General features: G+C 60.6%; 1 protein-coding gene across 8 annotated transcripts; it reads right to left on the reverse strand.

Annotated features, from left to right (window-relative positions):
* Positions 1-474: 474 nt before the first annotated feature.
* MBD1 (methyl-CpG binding domain protein 1) lies at positions 475-19,837 on the reverse strand. Of its 8 annotated transcripts, none has more exons than XM_059732511.1 (17): positions 19,417-19,834; positions 15,050-15,180; positions 13,841-13,955; positions 12,817-13,103; positions 12,245-12,330; positions 10,402-10,442; positions 10,072-10,233; positions 9,716-9,850; positions 9,347-9,397; positions 8,395-8,451; positions 7,815-7,889; positions 6,471-6,635; positions 5,030-5,239; positions 3,251-3,457; positions 2,879-2,998; positions 2,459-2,554; positions 475-2,011 (listed from the first exon to the last, which is right to left on the reverse strand). In XM_059732511.1, the coding sequence occupies exons 1-17, from the start codon at positions 19,462-19,464 to the stop codon at positions 1,538-1,540; spliced, it is 2,460 nt and encodes an 819-aa protein (XP_059588494.1). In that variant the 5' UTR covers positions 19,465-19,834; the 3' UTR covers positions 475-1,537. The 8 variants fall into 8 exon arrangements, with proteins under 8 accessions (XP_059588494.1, XP_059588497.1, XP_059588498.1 ...); XM_059732514.1 differs by having other exon boundaries at positions 15,050-15,183; XM_059732515.1 differs by having other exon boundaries at positions 15,050-15,253.
* Between the last annotated feature and the right edge of the window lie 88 nt (positions 19,838-19,925).

Here is a 19,925-nt window from a genome sequence, read left to right on the forward strand (position 1 = left end):
AGGCTTTAAAACTTGTCAGAGTTGTCCACACAGCTTGGATGCCCCCATGGAAATGCCCTATACCCAGCTTGACCCTATAGGCCTCAAAACCTGCTTAGAAGTTGTTTCCTCTAGCTGGGTTGTCTCCATGGAAACACCCCTCACCCAGTCAGGCTCAAAGCCTGCCTAGGAATCATCTTCCATAGCTTGGCCACATCCATAGAAACACTCCAGGACTAGCATAGTAGGCCTCAAAGCCAGCCAGGAAGTTCTCCCCACAGCTTGGCCACAGAAACACAGCCTGGGGAGAGAGATGGATAGAGGAACAACAGATGGGTGCCCTGCTCTGCCCCTGCCCTGATCCCCAGGCAGAGACAGTACACAATGGACAGCCCCACGTACCCACCCCCAACAGTCAATGGCTGGGCAGAGGTAAGACATAAAGCCCTGTGTTTCCACTTGGGGCTGGGCACAACACATGACACAAAACTCACCTACTCCTTAAAACTTTTAATACATAAAAAAAATAGAGACCAGTTTGTGGGGGGGGGGCAACCCCCCCCCCATTCTCATCTTTTGGGGGAAGGGCAAGGAACCAACAGAACCTGGGCAAGGGAGGGAGGGAAATCTGTGCTTGGTACCCCCCTGCCCCCTCCCCCATGAACCAGGGGGATACAAGGGGGGTGGGGGAGAGGGAAATGGGGGGGTTGGATATGGCTTCGGTGGGCAAAAAAAAACTCCCTGAATTACACACCCCAGGGAGGGGGGTGGGGCTTGGCTCCCCTCTCCCACACAGGCCCTGCCCCTCCCCTTCCCAGCCCCTCCCCAAACAGCCACCGAGATGCCAGGGATTCAAGTTTCAAACAAAGAATCACAAAACCCAAAGCAGGGAGGGGGGCCCAAGGGGGGTGGGGCCTATTGCTTTGCCATGGGGGCAGGCCTATCTGTCTGTCCAGCCCCACCCACCCAAGCCTAGGCCTGGAAGACAGGGGGAAGGGGCAGCTATGGGGGATGGGGGGCTGCTCCCCCCACTCAAAATAGGCCATGGGGGACAGGGCCAGACTGGGGGATGTGGGAGTGGCCAGTACAAACCTTGCCTTGCCCTGCCCTCCCCCTCCAGCCTAAAACAGGACAGGAAGTGGTGCTCCAAACCAGGAAGCAAGGCCTTCTGTACTCTTAGACCTTTCATGCCAATCCTACCAGCCAGAAAGATAAAGCACTGGACAGGGGGCTGCCCCTCCCCTAAGCACAGCAAAGGAGCAGGGCCACCCCAAGTCCCTCCCATACATTCAACAAGGGGTGGGGTCACCTCAAGCTCCTCCCATATGTCCAGCAAGGGGTAGGGCCACCCCACACCCCTCCCCACTTAAGCACAAGGGGTGGGAAGGGGAAGCAGGACCAGTACAAACAGAACCCTGCTCCCCTCCAACCACGACACAGGAAGTGGCACTGCCAAGACAGGATGTCCCTTCCCCCCCCCACCCCCTTTTATTCCAGTGTCACAAAAATAGAAAGCTCTGTTCGGGGTGGGGCTGACAAGGCAGAGGGCAGGGCAGGGCTAGCTGGGGGGAGGCCCAGCCCCTGAGGGCCAGGGCTCCAGGCTGCGGCAACGGGGGCAGGGCCCGGCATAGACCAGCACGGCGCAGGCCGGGGAGCGGGGACCGGCAGGGCAGCCGGGGCAGAGGCGATAGGCCTCCAGGTCACAGATGAGCTCCACCACCTCATCCACAGTGGTGAGGCGAGGCGGGTGCCCAGCATAGAGCTGGTGCTCAGGAGGCACAGGCAGGTCACACGCCACCACCTGGAAGAAGAGGCCTGGGCGAATACGGATGACAGCTGAAGCCACAGTAGAGCGAGCTGAACGCTGCACCAAGCGCAGGTCAGGCTCCCCACGAGGCGGCACCACCTCCCAGTGTGCTGGCAGTGGGATCTCCTGCAGCTCGGCCAGGAAGCGCCGCAGCGCTGCGTCCTCAGGCGGGGGCGGGCGCCGGGCCCCCAGTGCCAGCGTGCCCAGGCTCAGCACCTCCATGATCTAAGGAGGAGACAGATGGAGGCATGAGGGCAGAATGGGACCCCCCCATCCTGAACACAGATACCCCCACCCTCCCATGGGCTCAGGCTCAGCACCTTCACGATCTGATAAGAGAGAATACCTATGCCCCCCTCAAATACCCACTCACAGCCCCCCCTCACCCACCACCAGCCCCCATGGCCAGCCAACTCCCTCACCGCAACAGAAATCCACTGCTGTCCCCATCACAGTCAGACCTCCCCGGCCAAGTACCCCAGCACAGCCAGGCCCCCTGGTTCCCCCAACCACTGCTCCCATAGCCAAGCCCTGTCATACCGAGGCAGAGCCCTACAGCTGCCCCCTGCAAAGCCAGCTCCCCACCCTGTACACAGCCAGGCAACCCCCACCACATTTTTCCCTCCACCCCCAGGCCATACAAGCAACCCCCTCCAAGGCCCCAGCCCTCACCACAGGCGTGGGCTCCTCCTCCTCATCCTCCTCTGTTTCGTCCAACACCACCACGTCCCCGCCTGGCCCCCGGCCCTCGGCCTGCGGCGATGGCACCTGCAAAAGGCAGCACTCAGGCTCCGAATACTGAGGGGGCCAGACACCTGGGTTCTTTCTAGCTACTGGATGGGGAGCAGGGCCTGGGAGTCCAGACACCTGGGCTCACTCTTGGGTTTGGGAAAGGAGTAGGGGCTCAGTGGTGAAAACGAGGAGTCTGGACACCTGGGTCCTATCCCCGCTCTTGGAGAGGAGTGGGACTAGGGGTTTAGAACAGGGGGGCTGGAAGCCCGGATGCCACATCCTCTCCCCTCTCACAACAGAGCCCATGACTGTCAGACAGGGGACTCAGGCATCTGTCCAAGGGTGAAGGGGGAGACTTACCGAGACGAGGGTTGCCGGCGAGTGCTCCCCAGGGCTGGGCTCTACCTTCTCCTGCTTGACACGAGGTGCCGAGGCAATGAGGAAGCCCAGGTCGGGCAGGCTGGCACTGGGCTCTGGGACCTGGGGGGGGGGAGGGGGGGGGGGGGGGGCCGAGCAGCAGCCTGTGAGGGTCACCTCCTATACACACCTGGCAGCAAGGCAGGCCCCCTGCCTGCCTTATAAATCACCCCTCCCCCAAAAGGGCTAAGATCCCCTTCCTCCCACGGGAACTCAATGCCCCATGAGGCTCAGACCCTCTCCCACCCCCCCAGGGGGGCTCAGATTCCTTCTACCCCTTGTCAGGCATCCATCTCCCATGGGGGGTGGTCTCACCTCAGCAAGTGGGGGGGCTGGAGCAGGCTCCTCTTTGACACGCTGCAGCAGGAGGGGGAAGGCGCGGGGGGGCACAGGGGGGAGCAGCACCAGGTCGCGCCCCGGCCGCTCTGTCACCAGTGCCAGGGGCCCAGGCGGCTCTGCCCCCCCCGATCCCCGCTTCTCAGCCCCCAGTAGTACATCCACCCCTGCCGGGGCCTCCTTGTCCTGTGGAAGGAGGGGAGGGACAGGTTAGTGGGAGGGCACATTCAGCCCACTCCCCCGTCTCTTTAAAGTGGCACAGAACCCAGGCATCCACTGGGCTCCCAGTCCCCTGCTTTAACTCCCCAGCACCCACACCCCTCCCAGAGAACCCAGGCATCTGGGCTCCCAGCCACCCGACTCTGCTCTAAGCCCACTCCCGTCCTGGGACAACCCAGGCATTTGGGCTCTCAGCACCTTCTGTTCTGATCCACCATCTCCAACTCCCCTCCCAGAGCTGGAAAGGACCCAGGTGTCTGGGCTCCCAGCCTCACCCACTTTTCTTCCAGAGCTGGAGAGAACCTAGGCGTCCCAACAAATCAGATCAGGGCTGAGGCAGGTCACAGGGGGGCATGGCTGCCCTGGAATAAGTGGCATTAACCTGTCACCTCCCAGCCCTGGCCACAATCCAGCCCCCCACTCCAGAAGACCATGTGGGGGGGCAGAGACCCATGTGACTGGCACAGCCCCCCACACCCCACCCCTTCCAGCAACAGAATGGAAACTGAGGCATATGTGGCCCCTGTGAGTCACTACCACAGAGAACCCAAGAGTTCAGGCTGCAGCTTTAATCCCCCACATTCAACCCCACCAAGCAGCAAGGGAGAATCCAGAAACCTGAGCTCGCAGTACTAATCTGCCACACGCTACCACCCACCCAGGCACCCCTCCCTCTAACCACTACTCCCACTCCCCTCCCAGAGGCATCTGGACCCTTTAACATACAGACTCTCTGGCCACAGAACCCAGGCATCCAGAACTCCCAGCAATGTGCCAGTAACCTCCCCTCTCCTCAAAACAACCGCAGAACTGACCCCCTGCCCTCTAAATACAACTCGAGAATGCAGGTGTCTAGGCTTCTCGCCCCCTCCCTGCTCCCAACAACCAGCCCCCTGCCCTCTCAGTACAAGCATGGAACCAAGGCATCTGGGCTCTCAGCCCCCTCCCCTCTCAATACAGCCATGGAACCCAGGCATTCAAGCTCTTGTCCCTGCCCCTGCTACAAACAACCAGGAACCAGGCATCTGGGCTCCCAGCCCTTCCCCTCTCAAAATAAAGGGTGTCTAGGCAGGCTCCCCACCTCCCCCACTCCCACAACAACTAGGCAACCCAGGTGTCCAGGACCTTTTACGCCCCACAACACAAGGCCCGAAGTATGCAGAAGTCTGGCAGAAGGTGACAGAGAAAGGAGAAACAGGGGTGAGGCCAGAGCTGGCTGTAGTTGTGTGATGGGTGTGGGTGCAGGTAGTTGAGAGTAGAGGACAGCAGGGAACTGTCCAGGATGGAGTGATGTAGGAATCTGGCAGGGTAGAACCAAAGCTAGGAGACAGGGAGCTGCCCAAGGCAGTGAGGTAGGGGCAGGGCCAAAGGCAGATGTTGGGGGGGGGGGGGGGGGGGGCCGGCGGCGCAGCAGCACACAGGACAAGGTGCTGCTGGTGGAGGGGCAGGTCCAAGGTAGTTACCTGGGGTGGGGTGGGGTGGGGCAGGGTGGGCAGTGCCAGGGGGCAGGGTGGTGCTAAAGGGCGGGGCGGTAGTTACCTGGGGCGGGGTGGTGCCGGGGGCCCAGCGGCGCCGCCCGGGCTGCGCGATGGGGGCCGGCCTGCGCCCACAGGCGCTGCTCCTCCTCCGCCGCCGCCTCCTCCAGGCCCTGCGGGGCCCTGGGCCGCCCACGCCCCCGCTCCGCCCCGGCCCTGGCACCAGCCCTGGCACTGGCCCCGCCACCGCCACCGGCCCTGGCAGCAGCCGCTTCTGGGGAGGGAGAGACAAGAAGGGAGAGAGCGCGGGGGACCCCAACCCTACCCCAACCCCACACTACCCCATGACCCAGGGCCCTGCCAGTCCACAGCACATCCCAGCCCTGGCACTCACCATCAGGCCCCACTGCTCTCCTAAAGCAGAGAGAGAACACATGCGGCCAAGCTCCAGGCCCCACCATTCTAATCCCTCAGCCCCCACCCTCCACCCAGAGAACCTAGGCAACCAGGCTTCCAGTTCTACCCCCCAGGCCTCACTACCCTCCTGAAGAACCCAGGCATCCAGGCTCCCAGCAACCCCCCAATTCCAACCCCAAAAAGACTCACTGCCCTCCCAGAGCTGAAGAGAACCCAGGCCCCCACCCCTGCCAGATCAGAGAATGAACCCAGTTCATCTGGACTCCCAAATCCTCTCTTACTGCCCCAATCCCCTTCTCCCTCTCAAACTCAGGTGTCCAGGCTCCCAACTCACACCTGTTCCCTGCCTGCTCTCTCCCCACCACACACCCTGATCCCCCTCTAGGATATAACCCAGGCATCCGGGTCCCGAATCTCCCCACCCCCTGCAACACACAAGTAGCTCCAAGACTGGGAGGACAAGGCTGCTGCCTCCCTGACCCGGGGGGTTGGGGCCCTACTGGGCTCTACCCCCATGGCGGTGCCAGGAGCTGTACAGTGTGTCCAGCTCTGCCCTGTCTCCCTCATTACCAAGACGGAACGGCAGTCATAACAGGCAGTGCCCGCCCCCCCACCACGAAACCAAAGCAACTCCCAGTACAGGCCCAGCACCCAAATGGTTCCAACTGGGGCCTCAGTCCAGGACTGGGTTCCCTGCCAGCTCCTATCACATCCACCAGGCCCTGCGCTACCCTGCCTTAGCCCGCAGGGGGTGCCTGGCCCCAAGAGACCCCAGGGGGAGGGAGGGAAGGGGGGAGGGAGGGAGGGGGCTGGGGGACAGGGCTAGGTGCCCACCATGGGGAAGAACAAGACTGTCTCCTGTGGGGGCAGAGCCTGGCACCCAGCATGATGGAACACAGGCACGGTCTCCTGTGGGAGGAAGGGCTTCAGCAGGAGGTGGGTCCTGGGCTGAGGGTGTGGTAGATGGGGACTGGCACCCACCGCAGTGAGGTCCATGGACCACCTCCCATGGGGTGCAGGGTGAGGTGCAGGCACTGTCTCCTGCAGGAGGGGCAGGGCCGGGGCAGGGAACGGGGCCAGGCACCCACCATGGCAAGGCGCAGGCACTGTCTCCAGCGGCACTTCTGGCGCTTGAGGTTGTCGCCACCGAACTTGGGCTTGTCGCGGCAGAAGTCGCAGCACCCGCAGTCGACCCTGCGCACGCAGGCCTCGCACACCCCGCACCGCCGCCGCCGCCGCCGGCCCCCCGAGCCCTGCCCCAGAGATGCCCATCAGTGCCACCAGCCAGGGCAGGGGAGGCAGCATCAAGTGGCACACGCCAGGGCATCAAGCACCTGCCATCACCATGGGCTGAGGGGATCCTTCCACCAGGGAGGCTTGGCCCCGCTGCCTCCCACAGGGCTGTGACATCTGCACCACTGGAGGGCTTGGCCCTTCCTGCTTCCTATGGATTGGGGGGAGGGGGGAAAGAGTATCTTTGCACTAGGAAGGGTTTTGGCCCCCACTGCCACCGTGGAGTTAAAGTTATGTTTACACAAGAGGGTCTGGCCCCAATGCCTCATGAGGTTGCCACATCTTACAACACTTTGGAACTTGGCCTTTCCTGTTCCGTGTTGGCTGGATGGGGAAGGGGTCCTTTATTCCAGGGAGGGCTCTGGCCCAAGTACCTCCCACAAGACTGCAACACTTTACACGGCTGAAAGGTTAGGCCCCCTCCTGCCTCTTATGGGTGGGGAGGCAGTTCTTTACACCAGGGAAGGGTTTGGCTCCCACTGCCATCATGGGCTAAGGGGGATCTTTTCAGCAGGGAGGGGTTCAGCTCAGGAAGCCCCTTCCACAACAGAGGCATTTGTCCCAGCTACTTCCCATGGGACTGAAGCACTTGACACCAGTGCAGGTTTTGGCCCCTTCTGCCATAGAGGTTTGACCCTTAATGCCATCATGGGCTAAGTAAGCATATCTTTACACTAAAGAGGTCTGGCCCCTCCTGCCTCCTACAGGCTGTGGAGTTGTTACACCAAGGAGAGGTTTGGCCCAGGGAGCCACTTCTACCATGGAGGGATTTGGCACATCTCCCCCAGAAGGGGAACCTTTGTACCACAGATGCATTTGACCCCTGCTAGGGGGGGAGAATCTTTACACCAGGGAAGGGTGGGCCTCTGCTGTCTCTCATGGGCTGAGGGAATCTGCACCCACTCTGCCCGCCCCAACAGGGCAGAGGCTCAGCTACCTCATATGGGGCTGGAGACACGTTACGTCGCACACTGACTTGGCCCCATAGAATAGGAGATCACATCACAGAAAACAGGATACGGTGGTACCAGATCACAGATGCACTAGCCACAGGGAACCCAGGCCCCTGCTGCAACTCCCCGAGACCCCACCCCTGCCCAAGCTGGGGAGAAGCCTGGCATCTAGATGACCTCACTCACCGCACTGGCCCGGGCGCTGGGGTGCTTGGGGGGCCGGCCCAGCTTCTTCTTATCCTTCACCTTGTTGAGCTGCTTCTGGGATGGGGAGGAAGGTGTGAGGGTACCCTGATGTCCAGCTGCCCCCCGCCCACTCCCCCCGGTCTGAGGTGGGGACAATGGGGAAGGAGCCCAGACATCTGGGTTCCCATCCCCCTACCTCTAGAATCCCCATCTGGGGACAGAATCCAGCTGTCCTGGCCATCAGCTCCCCCAGTCTCTAACCCCACCTTGCAGATATTCCCAAACCCTATATAAAACCCAGGCATCTGGGCTCCTACCCTGCAGTCCCCTTCCAGAGAATCCAGGCACCCTGACTCCCAGCCCTGACCCACCAGATCCTATTCACCACTCAGGGGAGAAGATAAACCCATGTGTCTAGGCCAGGACCCCCAGCCCCAGGCTGGAACCCAGGTGACAGCCCCCTCCAGCTGACTAAACCCCATTAGCCTCCCAGAATCAGGAGAGAACCCAGGCCTGTCTGCTCCACCATCACCCCACCCCTTCAAGTGCCGAAACTCAGAGATCTGGCCCCGTCACTCACCATATGCCCCGCTGCAAAAGCGGTACTGGGGTCTCTCTCTAGCACTGGCTTCCACTTCTGCAGAGATTGGAGGAAGGGAGGTGAGGGGACAGAGGAGGAGCCAGGGGGACCCAGACCCAGGTCCCTCTCCTGAGTGCCAAGCCTCCTCCCAGTACCTCCCTGACAAGCAGCTTCAAAGGGGATGGCATAGGGTTTCAGCCCTAGCTCCTTTCCCAGAGCAGAGAGAACCCAGGCATCCAGGATCCCAGCACCCTGTTCTCACACCCCTGCCTGGCTGGGGTTAACCCTTTAGCTGCCATTGCACTGCGCCCTCCCAACCCCAAGTTGGCACTCACAGAGGTGGGCGTGGCCGGGGGCAGCCTCTTACGGCGCCGGGCCTCCTGGCAGGGGCGAACGGATAGAGCACATCCAGAGAGAGGTGAGAGCAGACAGATGGAAGGGCGGATAGGCAGCCAAACAAAGAGATCCCCAAGGCAGGGAGAGAGGTAGAAAAGTAGAGTGGGGAAACTAAGACACAGAGGCAAAAGGAACTGCAGAGGCAGGAGCCTGCACAGCATGGTAGACTGTGCCCAGGCATGAAGTGCTGGTGCTACCCTCATCTAATCTATGGGCACCCCCCACAGCCAGGAACAGAATCTAGGCACCCAGGCTCCCAGCTCTCCCCTTCAAACCTCCCACTGCTCTTTCCAAAAAACCCAGGTATCTGGGCTCCCAGCACTCCCTGCTCTTGCCCCCTAGCCCACAGAACCCAGGTGTCTGGGCTGCTCTCACCCCCCAGCCCCAGAGAACCCAGGTGTCCAGACTCCCAACCCCTATTGCTCTAACCCCCACCCCAGTTCCATTCCCCTCCCAGATGTTTGGCCTCCTAGCCCCTCTAACCTTTCTAGACATGGGGGGATGGAATCAAGCTAGGTTCCCCCCCCCGCCGCCTTCCCCCTACGGCTGCACTCACCACCATCAGTTTGCGGGAGCCATAGCCGCCCTTCTTGGCCACCACTGACTTCTGCAAGGGGAGAGTAGCAATTAGGGGTAGGCAAATGCCCAGAGGGGCAATAGGGGGGCACCTACTGGCTCCAGTACTCCCGAGAGGCACCTGCTGGCTGCAGTACCCCTAAGGTAGTGGTTTTCAACCTGTGGCCTGCAGACTATGTCTAAGGAGACCATGAAATATAACAAAGATCAATCAGAAGTATGCGAATACCCACTTAAAATTCAAAAGGATCCTCACCTCCATTCCAAATTTTTTAACAGTCCACAAAACAAAAAAGGCAGAATCCAGGAATCCAGGCTCCATAGCACACCCTCCCCCCCCCCAATTTACCTTTCTCTTGAGACAGCGACGCTGGAGACACCTCCACTGGCGCTTGAGCCCTGGCTTGAGGCGCCGCAGGCAGATGTAGCAGGTGCCACAGTCCTCTGTGTTCTGGCAGCCCTGGCATGCACCACAGCCAAAGCCCTGTGGACACATGGGGGTATGGGGTGGGAGTGAGAGGCCCCATGGGGTGATGGAAGAGGCTGAAGATCACGAGTGAGGGGCACAATATGGCGGGACTAAGGACTGGGAATCAAGGGCACTATGGATGGGAAGAACTGCGGGTTGGGAGGGAGCAGCATGGCAGGGGGATAGGGGGTCTATAGGTTGAGAGTAAGGGACACTGCTAGGAGGAACTCCAGTACCTTCTTGACAATCTTGAGGCAGCGGCGCAGCAGGCACTTGAGGCCAGGCCGGGTGGCAGGGCCTGAGGCAGGGCCAGGGCCACGGCCCCGCCCTGTGCAGGCAGTGCAGATCCCACAGTCCTCAGGAATCTGGCAGGCCTGGCACAGCCCGCATCCCACCCGCTGCAAGAGCAAGAGCATTAATACAAGCCTGCTCCCATCCCCAGGAACCCAGCATTCAGACCAGCTCCTGCCAGGAGAACCCTGGCATCCAGACCCCCTGACCTCCTGCTGCCCAACCCCCTAGTCCCATCCTGAATAGCCCCGGTGTCCAGGCTCCCCTGCACTCACCTTAAAGAACCGCTGCTCCCTGTTGAAGTCCCTTCTCTGGGCTGCAAGGAAAAAGAAACCATTTCAGTGCAGAGCGGGGCACCCAATGCAGCCAGCTCTGGGGGTAAATGGCTGGGAATGGCCACACTACATGGGGGGAAGATATGGGACCAAGATGGGCCCAGTGCAGAGGGATGGGCTGCCAGGGAACAGCCAAGTGTAACCTTAGATGGTGTTAATCTGTCCAGAGATGCAGTCACCTATGGGAGGGTGGGGAGGTGGTGAACAGTCACACAACATAAGGGAGGGGGGCATTGGGGCTGAGATGTGGCCTGCTCTGGGGAGAGGTGGCAGAGAATGGCCAAGCGTAACACCACACGGGATTAACCTGTCCAGAGATACAGCCAGCTCTGGGCAGGGCTGCTGAAGAACAGCTGCACAGAACACTGCTTAGGGAGAGTTCCCTTGGCACTGAAGCAAGCAGTCTAAGGAAGAGCAGCTGAGAAACAGATGAGTTTAATACCATGCTGGGGTTATCCGGAATATTAATCTAACCCAGAAATGCAGCCAGTTCTGAGACAAAACAGCTAAACAGTGCCAGTATGACACCAGGCAAAAACTGTCCTGGCTAGAAATGCAGCCAGCTCTGCAGTGGAGCAGCCAGAAAAAGGCTGAATATAACACTGCTCAAGGTTATCTGAGGCATTAATCTGACTCAAAAATGCAGCCAGTCTGGGGTGGAGTGACTGAGTACAACATTGGGCAGAAGGATGAAGCTGAGCTGGAAATGCAGCCGCTCTGGGGCAGAAAGGGGAATAATTGAGCACAAATCCACAAAGACCAGGAGTTCAAGCGAGATGCAGCCAGCTCCTCAGCTGAGCAGCATCTCACCTGAAGAGCAGCTGAGTAGAATGCCACATGGTGCAAGTCAGGCTGAGATTGCTCCACCCCAGAGTTGTTCCTCTGTTATACTCAGCCATCCCACTCCAGAGCTGGCCACATCTCAGTGCTCAATGAGCTGCCTCAAACATTGTGTTATACTCACCTGCTCCCCAGCTGTTCCACCCCAAAGCTGGCCACATTCAAGCTGAAAGAGCTGCTCCGAACATGGTATTATACTCAGCTGTCCTACCCCAGGCTTGACTGCTTTCTGGTGATGGAAGAGCCATTCTGAGCATGGTGGATCAGCTGAGTATAGTACCTGGAAGCAGAAAGCTCTGGGGTGTTAGATGATCTGTCTAAAGTGTGGTGTTATACTCAGTCATTCCACTCCAGAGATGGCCACAGCCCAGTGCTGAAGAAGCTGCCTCAAACATGGTGTTCTCAGCTGTTCCCTAGCTGTTCCACCCCAAAACTGGCTGCTTCCTGGTGCTATAAGAGCTGCCCCAAGCATGGTGGAACAGCTGAGAACAACACCCCAGAGCTGGCTGCATCCAAGTGTTAGGTGAGCAGTCCCAAGCATGATATTATACTGATCTGTTCCAACCCAGAACTAGCTGTATCCTCGCACTGGATGAGCTGCCTGGGGCATGGTGTTACACTCAGTTGTTTCAACAGCCATTTTGCTCCAGAATTGGCTGCAATGTGGTGCTAGATGAGCTGCCCCAAACATGGTATTATACTTGGCTGTTCCCCAGCTGTTTCACTCCAGAGCTGGATGCAACATAATGGTAAATGCACCACCACACATGTGCTGTTATACTCAGCCACTCTGCCAAAGAACTGGCCACATCCCAATGCTGGATGAGCTGCCCAGAGCATGGTGTTATACTCGGCCAGTCTCCAGCTGCTCCACCCCAGAGCAGGCCACATCTTAGAGCCAGACCAGCTGCTCCTAGCCCACCTGCCCCCCCAACTCACCCACCTCGGCAGTCGGGGCAGAGCCAGCGGCAGCGTCTCTGAGCGGGCAGTGTCACACCAGGGAAAACAGTCTGGCAGCTGGCACAGCACCTGTGGTAGTGGGGGGCAAGGTCAGGGGGGGTGGGGGAGGACACCGACGACAGACAGCCCCACCCTCTCCGAGACAGCTGGCCTTGGCCAAGCAGGAAGCCTCCCGCACAGCCCCTTATCTCAGCTCAGGCAAGCAGGGGAGGAGAGGAGGCTGGGCTGCCACTCCCCCTTCCCAGCAGGCCTCCCAAATCTGGAGAACCCAGGTGTTTGGGTTCCCAGCCCCCGCTGCTTTAACCCACCAGACTCCATGGCCCTTCCAGAGCAGGGAGAAAACCCAAGAGTCCAGGCTCCCAGCCCCCACTGCTCAAACTCCGCAGCCCATACTCCCCTCCCAAAGAAGGCATCAGGCACCCAGCTCCCCCTTCCCCACCACTCTAACCTCCAGCCCCCACTACCCTCTCAGAGAATGCAAACATCTGTGCTCACAGCCCCACCTCCACTCCCCTACCAGAGAACCCAAGTGTCCAGCTGCCCCCTTGCACTCACGCTACAACGCCATCCAGGGGGGGCTCCAAGGGCTCAGGGGGGACGGGTGGGCGCTTCCTGCTCCTGCGTTCTGGCAGGGGCCATTGCTCTGGCAGGGGCTGGAGCTCTGGCTCCTCATGGGGCTCTGGTGGAGGGGACTCCTGCTTTAAGGGTGGCAGCGGCTCAGGGGGCTCTGGCCCAGGGGGGCTGGGTTCAAGGGGCACCTCCTCTGGGTGGTTCTTGGGCTCTGGGACTGGGAGTTCTGGGGTGTCCGGCAGGGACAGGTGGCGCTTGGTGCCCTTCCGGACCTGTGTTGGGGGGAGAAGGGGGAAGGCAGTTAGCAGTCGGGGGGGGGGGGGGGGGGGGGCCGGCAGCATTTAGCAGTTGGGGGAAAATGAACCCACAAAGGGCAAGGAGGGCTGCAGGGTGCATTCAGGCCACCCCCACCCCCCCACTACCTCCCAAGAGCAGGGAGAAAACCCAAGTGTCTGAGCTTTCAGGCCCCCTGACTCTAACCCACCAACTCCCATCCCTGCCAGAGCTGAGGGACAGAACACAAGTGTCCAAGCTGTCAGCACACCCACCACCTCACATCCCTCACCACAACCCACTCCCCTCCCAGCAAACCCAGGCATCCTGACTCCCAGCCCCCTCTTCTAACTTCCCATTGCCCACTCCCTTCCCAAGGCAGATAAAGAACACAAGTGTCTGGGCTCCCTGGCCCCCACCCATATTCTAATCCACTAGACACCCCCTCCTCCTCCTTGATCTGGGAGAGAACTCAGGCGTTCGGGCTTACAACCTCCCCTGCTCTAGCCCATTATCCCCCACCATATTCTTGTGGCCTAGGAGAGAACCCAGACAGCCTGGCTCTGACCCCCTGCTCTAACCCCTCAGCCCCAACTCCCTTCCTGGTGGAAGGATAGGGGCAATAGGCAGCTCCTACCCCAGCCTGAGGGGAGACTGAGTTCAGAGTGAAAAATGTGGTGTTGGACCCACCCCCAGGCTAGGGTAGAAGCACCCCAACAGTGCCCCCCTGGGATACCTGGGGTGTGGGCTCCCAGATAATGCCCTTCTTGAAGTCAAAGTGGGTGAGGTCCTGAGATGTCCCCAAGAACTTGCTCAGCTCAATCTTGCTGCGGAACTTGGCTCCCGTGGGGCTGTGGGGGGGAGAGAAGAGGGGCAGGGTCAGACAAGGGGGTGGGGTTGCGGGAGGAGGGGAAGGGCCATAGGAGCCAGCAATGCTAAAGCTGCTGATCAATAAGGCACAGGAAGTTGGTAGGGCTGGCTCACTAGGGAGAACAAGGTAGGCAGGGTTCTGGGAAAGTGGGTGGAGTCTGTCGGGGACAAGGTAGAAGTTTATCCCACTTGGGCAGCACTATAGCTGATGGTTAATATGGCATAGGGGGGATGATTTTGCTCCACACTAGCACAGTAGTGACCCCCAGAGAGCTGGGGGTCAAAAGCTAGAGCTATCTTGAAAGGCTGGGGTAGAAGAGAAAGGCATATGGGTTGCAGTGGGTTGGGGACAGCATTTAAGGACTAGGTGGGGGCTGAAGCCTCTAAAAGAAGGAAGCTGCCAGGTGCCAGGCAGGTGGGGGGTAGGGCAGGGCAGGGCAGGGCAGGTGCAGGAACAGATTGCAGGGTACCCTGCTCCCAGCTGGGCTGGACTCCTGAGTTCTAAAGGGAATGCCTCCTAGCAGGGCAGGCCACAGGGTGAAAAGAACCCAGGCATCCAGTTTCCCAACATCCCCTCTCCACACCTAACCCACCAGAAGCCAGTACCTTCCCAGCACCAGGAGACACAAGCATCCCAGGTCCATTGTCTTTCCCAACCCCACCACATCCCTCACTGCTCTCCCAAAGTGGGAAAGCACTCAAATGTCTGAATTCCCAGCCCCTCCACCCTCCCCACTCCAACACATCAGCCTCTGCCCTTCTCCCAGAGCAGGAAAAGAACCCAGACATCTGGGCTCCCAGCCCCTCTCTACTATAACCCCTCAGCCCTGACTCACCTCCCAGAGAACCCAGGTGTCCAGGCTCCAGTCCCCTCTGCTCTAACCCTTCAGCCCCACTACCCTCTCAGAGCAAGGAGAGGGAACCCAGGTGACCCAACTGCCCTCTCCCCCATCCACACCAACCAAGACAAGTCTGCCAGTGGGGCAGGGCTTATCTTTGCCTCCAGACACAACTACAGGGGACCCCACCGCACCCCACATGGGAGGAACTCCCACCAGTTTCCCCCCACCCATACCTCTGGTAGTAGGTGTCCGTGCGGCCGCAGGTGGCACCTGACTTGCGGAAGGCTTCGCGCCGCTTCCAACCAGGCCCCAGAGCAGGGCAGTCCACCCAGTCCTGCGCCATGGCGCTGGAGGCACCGCACAGCTACTGCAGGCAGAGACAGTCCTTAGTGCCAGTCCCTGGGCATGGAACCCCAGCATCTGGGCTACCAGCCCCCCTGCACAGAGCAAGACAGACAACCCAGGCATGGTATGGCTGAGTATAACACTGAGCAGCCAGCTCAACAGGTATATCCAGCTCTGGGGTGGAACAGCTATAAAACAGCCAGGTATAATACCCAGCACTGAGATGCAGCTAACTCTGTGGTAGAAGGGCCTAATATAACCCTCAGCAGCGAGATGCAGCCAGCTCTGGAAACCAACATAATGCGCAGCACTGAAATGCAGCCAGCTCTGAGGTGGTATGAGTGAGTATAATACCCAGCACCAAAATACAACCACCTCCGATTTCAAATATAATACCTAACACCACAAGACAGCTAATACTGGAGTAGAACAGCAAGGCAAAACACCCAGAACAGGGATGCAGCCAGCTCTGGGGTGCAACAACCAAGCACAGCGCCCAGCACCAAAATGCAAGCAGCTCCGAGGCAGAAGAGAACACCCAGTACTGAGATGCAGCCAGCTCTGAGCTGGATCAGTGGAATACAATACTAATTACTGGGATGCAGCCAGCTGTGAGGTTAGATATAATGCCCAACATCAAAATGCAGCCAGCTCTGGGGTGGAACAAGTAGGAAACAGCAAAATATAATGCCCAGGATACAGCCAGATTTGGTGTGGAATGCCTGAGTATAACACCCAGCACAGGGCCAGGATGCAGCCAGCTGGAGAGGGTGAAGGTGGTGAGGGGAGTCCAGCCCAGCTCCTGGGGGCAAGGGAGAGGCTGGCTTGCAGCAGAGGGGAAGGATGAGTCATGCAGCTCTGCCCAATGCCAGCCTGTGGGTGGGGCTTCAGGTGCCCAAGGCCCTGGAGCAGGCTGGGGAAGGGAGGGGAATGAGGCACCAAGGTCAAGCTGCCTGCAAGGGATTGGGGAAATGGGGGGACTGGCCAGGTTCCAGCACCAGCCCAGCCCTTACGGCCCAGCTCCACATGGCGTCCACCCCAGAGCTGGCCACATGTCGCACAGATAGTGCTGGAGCCATGTCAAAGGCAGATGTCCCCAGGCAGCTCCACCCCATGGCTGGCTGCACTCCAGCACACAATGTGCCCATCAAGCCACATTCTAGATGCTCCCCAACAGATCCACCCCAGAGCTGGCCACATCCTAGCACACAATGTGACCCTCACCAGGCCGCCAACTCCTCAGCTGGTGAAATCTCAGCCACCCATTCGCTGCTGCAACCAGGGACCACCCCAGAACCTTCCCCCCCCCCCCCCAAAGTCAGGGCAGCTCCCCTCACAATCTGACAACCCCCTCCCAGTGTGGCCCACTCTGACTTGGGAGAGGGGGAAGAGCACCACAGCCAGGCCCAGCACCTTATACCCCCGTCCCAGAGCTGCTGCCCCCTGCTCCCCCTTTCCCTTCCAAAGCCAGCACCCCCCAGGCCCAAAGAGACTGCAGGAAAGCCTCAGGACCCCTTCCCCAGCACCCCTGGGTGCACCCAGCCAGTACACCAGGGCACCACTCTGGCCCAGCCAGCAACAGCAGCAGAAAGTGCCAGGAAGGAGCTGGGCCCCTCCCAGCAGGGGGCTAAAGCTCCCCCTCCAAGCAGCCCAAAGCATAGCCAGACCCTGCCCCTCCAACCCACCCACACCCAGGCAAAACCAGGACTCCAAGGCTCAAGCCCCACCCCTTCAGCAGGGAAGGGAGATAAACAAGGCGGGTAGGGTCACGGGGAAGGATCTGTGGGGGGGGGGGAAATCTGCAGCACTCCCCCATGGAGCCACCCACATACATACCCCCATGCCAGCCCACAGCAGTGCCCCCAGGCCCCAGCCCTTATTCACTGGACAGAAGACAGCCCTAGACAGACTCAGTGGCAGGCACTTCCTGGCCCAGATCAGGGCTGAGCCCAACCCCCCACCACCACCACCACCACCACCACCACCACCACCACGGTGTCCTGCCCCCGAACTCTGCCCTGCCCCCAGGCCCCGAACTGCCACCCCCCTCCCATCCACACACATACCCCACCTAGCACCCCTGGCCCTTGGGCAGACCCCCGCAGCTGTCTGGCCTCAATTCTCCCTCCTCTGTACCTCCCAAACCTTGGTCCCACACCCCACCTTTGTTCCCTCCTTTCTCCCAGGGGTACCAAACACCCTCCAGGCTACCCACTCCCTTCCCTCTTCACCCCAAGGGCTACATGTCCTTGCTCCCACAACCCTCCTGGGATGCCAAACACACACCCATCCCCACCAGGCAACTGCCAGAAACCTACTGCATCTCAGCCTCCGTCCACCCTGACAAGTCTGCACCCCACCCCCCACAACTCCCCACCTCTCACAGCCCCAATTGCCCCCTTCCCCCAGCACAATAGCTCTCCCTACAATTCCCCATGTACCCCCTCCATCCCCCCAAAGGCTCTCCCATAACTACCCCCAGTCCTGTTCCTCACAGCACCTGCCACCACCCCTCCCCCTCACACCCCCCAGCCCTCCCAAACATGCACCCCCTCCCCTAAAAGCCCTCCCCCCCAACCTGCTCCTCACAGCCCCCACCCCCCACACACACACACACACACACACAATTGTGCTTCACATCACATCCCTCCTTCAGGTCCCTCCTCTCCTTCAGGGCTGCCAAATATGAAGCCCCTCCCCCAAGTCCCTCAACCCCTTCACCCTCGGCTGCCCCCCACATCAGACCCCCCACCCCAAGGGCTGTCAAACACATGCTCCTCCTCCAACAGTCCCCCAAACAACTGCCCGTCCTCACAAGGGCTGCTGAACCTGTCCTCCTGCCCCACAGAGCCCTTCCCCGTCAGCCCCAGCCCTCCTCTCCACAGCCCCCCCCTCAGCCTTTCCTGCCCCAAATAACTGCCCTCCAACAGCTCCTCAAGCGACTGTTCCTGCTCTTCCCTCACACACACACACAAAGAGTACCCCCCACAAACCCCCCAGTAAAACTGCACCACCACACCTCTCCCACCAGGGCAGCTAAACCCCCACACACACACCCCCCTCAGCTCCCCAGGGCTGTCAAACCTGCCCTCTCCCCTGGCACTGCCCCCCATTCCTCTCAGCCTCCTTACAACTGCCCCCAAACCTCTCCCCCACACATACACACACACACACAACTGCCCCTTCCCCCTCCGCTGCCCCCCCTCTGCTGCCAAACACACCCCTCCCCTCCAACCAGCCCCCATCTACTTCTCAAGGCCCCCCCCCTTTCCCAGGTTGCCAAACATGCTCCCGCTACCCAAAACAGCCACCCCCACAGCTGCTCCTTACAGCTCCCCTCCCTACACACCTGTCCCCAACCCTCCCCCACACACACACCTGCAGCCCCTCAACCCCCCCCCAGGGCTGCTGAACCTGCCCCCCCCCCAACAACCCTCCAACTACTCCTAACTGCCCCCACCCCTCCCCCCTCATACACCAAGCCCCCAAGGACCAGGAGTGCTAGGAGGTGTGTGTAGGGGGGCAGGTCAGGGCCTGGGGGAGGGGAAGAGTTTAGACACCCTCACACACAGAACTGCCTCTGCTCACTCACAACTTCCCCCAGGCTGCCAGATGTTCACTGCCCCCCCCTCCCCAAGCTTCTCCTTACAGCACCCCCACACAGCAGTCCTGTTTCCCCTCACACCCCCCACATCTGCTGAACCTGCCCCCCTCCCAACAGCCCCTACCTCACTCCTCCCTCAGACAGCTGCCCCCATCATGTCTCCTCCAGAACTGCCAAACACACCCCCAGAGCTGCTCCCCCAGCCCACCAGGGCTGCCAAACATGCGCACCTCCCCCCAAACAGGCCCCCAGCACTGCTCACCAGCCCCCCACTGCCTGCACAGCCCCTAACCTGTCCTCCTTCACAATAACCCTCTATGTACACCTCACAGGTACCCACAACACCTCTTCCCCTGCCCACCCACAGCCCCCAGGGTAGCCAAGCAATTCTTGCCTCCCCCAGTTGCCCATCACACCCCACTCCACAAACAGCGACCCAAGGGCTTCCCCTCCCAGCGCCCCCTCGACATCCGCCTCCTCCATCCCCCTCACAGCCCCCCCCCCCGCTCAATAAGCCTCTATCGACTCTCCACAGGCCCCCACGCACCACCCCGCCCCCCACCTCCTCACGGTTCACAGTTCCCCGCGGCCGCCAGGCGCACCCCAACCGTCCGCCACAACTGCGCCTCCATTGCCCTCACACCCGCTCACCGCTCTGGGGGCCGTCGGCCCGAGCGGCCCCCGCCGCCTCCGCGCCATGGCCGTGCCCACTGTGGTTGAGCCGGGCAGTTAACGGCCGCCGCGCGCGAGCGTTCCCCGGGGAGGGGAGGGGCGGGGCGGGGGGAAGGGAGGGTGCAGAGGCGGCTGCGGAGGCTCGCGCCGGAAGCGGAAGCGGCGCCCGCGCAAGACCGAGGAAGGGGAGCAAGTGGGAAGAGGCGGGTGCGGCCACGTGACCCGCGGAGGAGGAGCCGAGCAAGTGACGTAACGAGAGGCTCAGCGTGAACACCTGACCCGGGGATATGGGGCACGTGACCCTTGGGAGAGGTGGGAATGCACACGGGCCCCGACGGGAAAGGGGCAGGGCTTTCCACCCAGGCCACGCCCACAGCAAAGAGGCGGGCTAGTGGGCGGTAGCAGTGGGCAGGCACCACAGTGCCTTTATGGGAGCATGGGGAGGGCAACCTCCCTTTCCATGTCCCCCTGCCCCCGCCCTCACCAGT

Source organism: Alligator mississippiensis, chromosome 8, assembly GCF_030867095.1.
Source record: "Alligator mississippiensis isolate rAllMis1 chromosome 8, rAllMis1, whole genome shotgun sequence".
Taxonomy (NCBI): domain Eukaryota; kingdom Metazoa; phylum Chordata; order Crocodylia; family Alligatoridae; genus Alligator; species Alligator mississippiensis.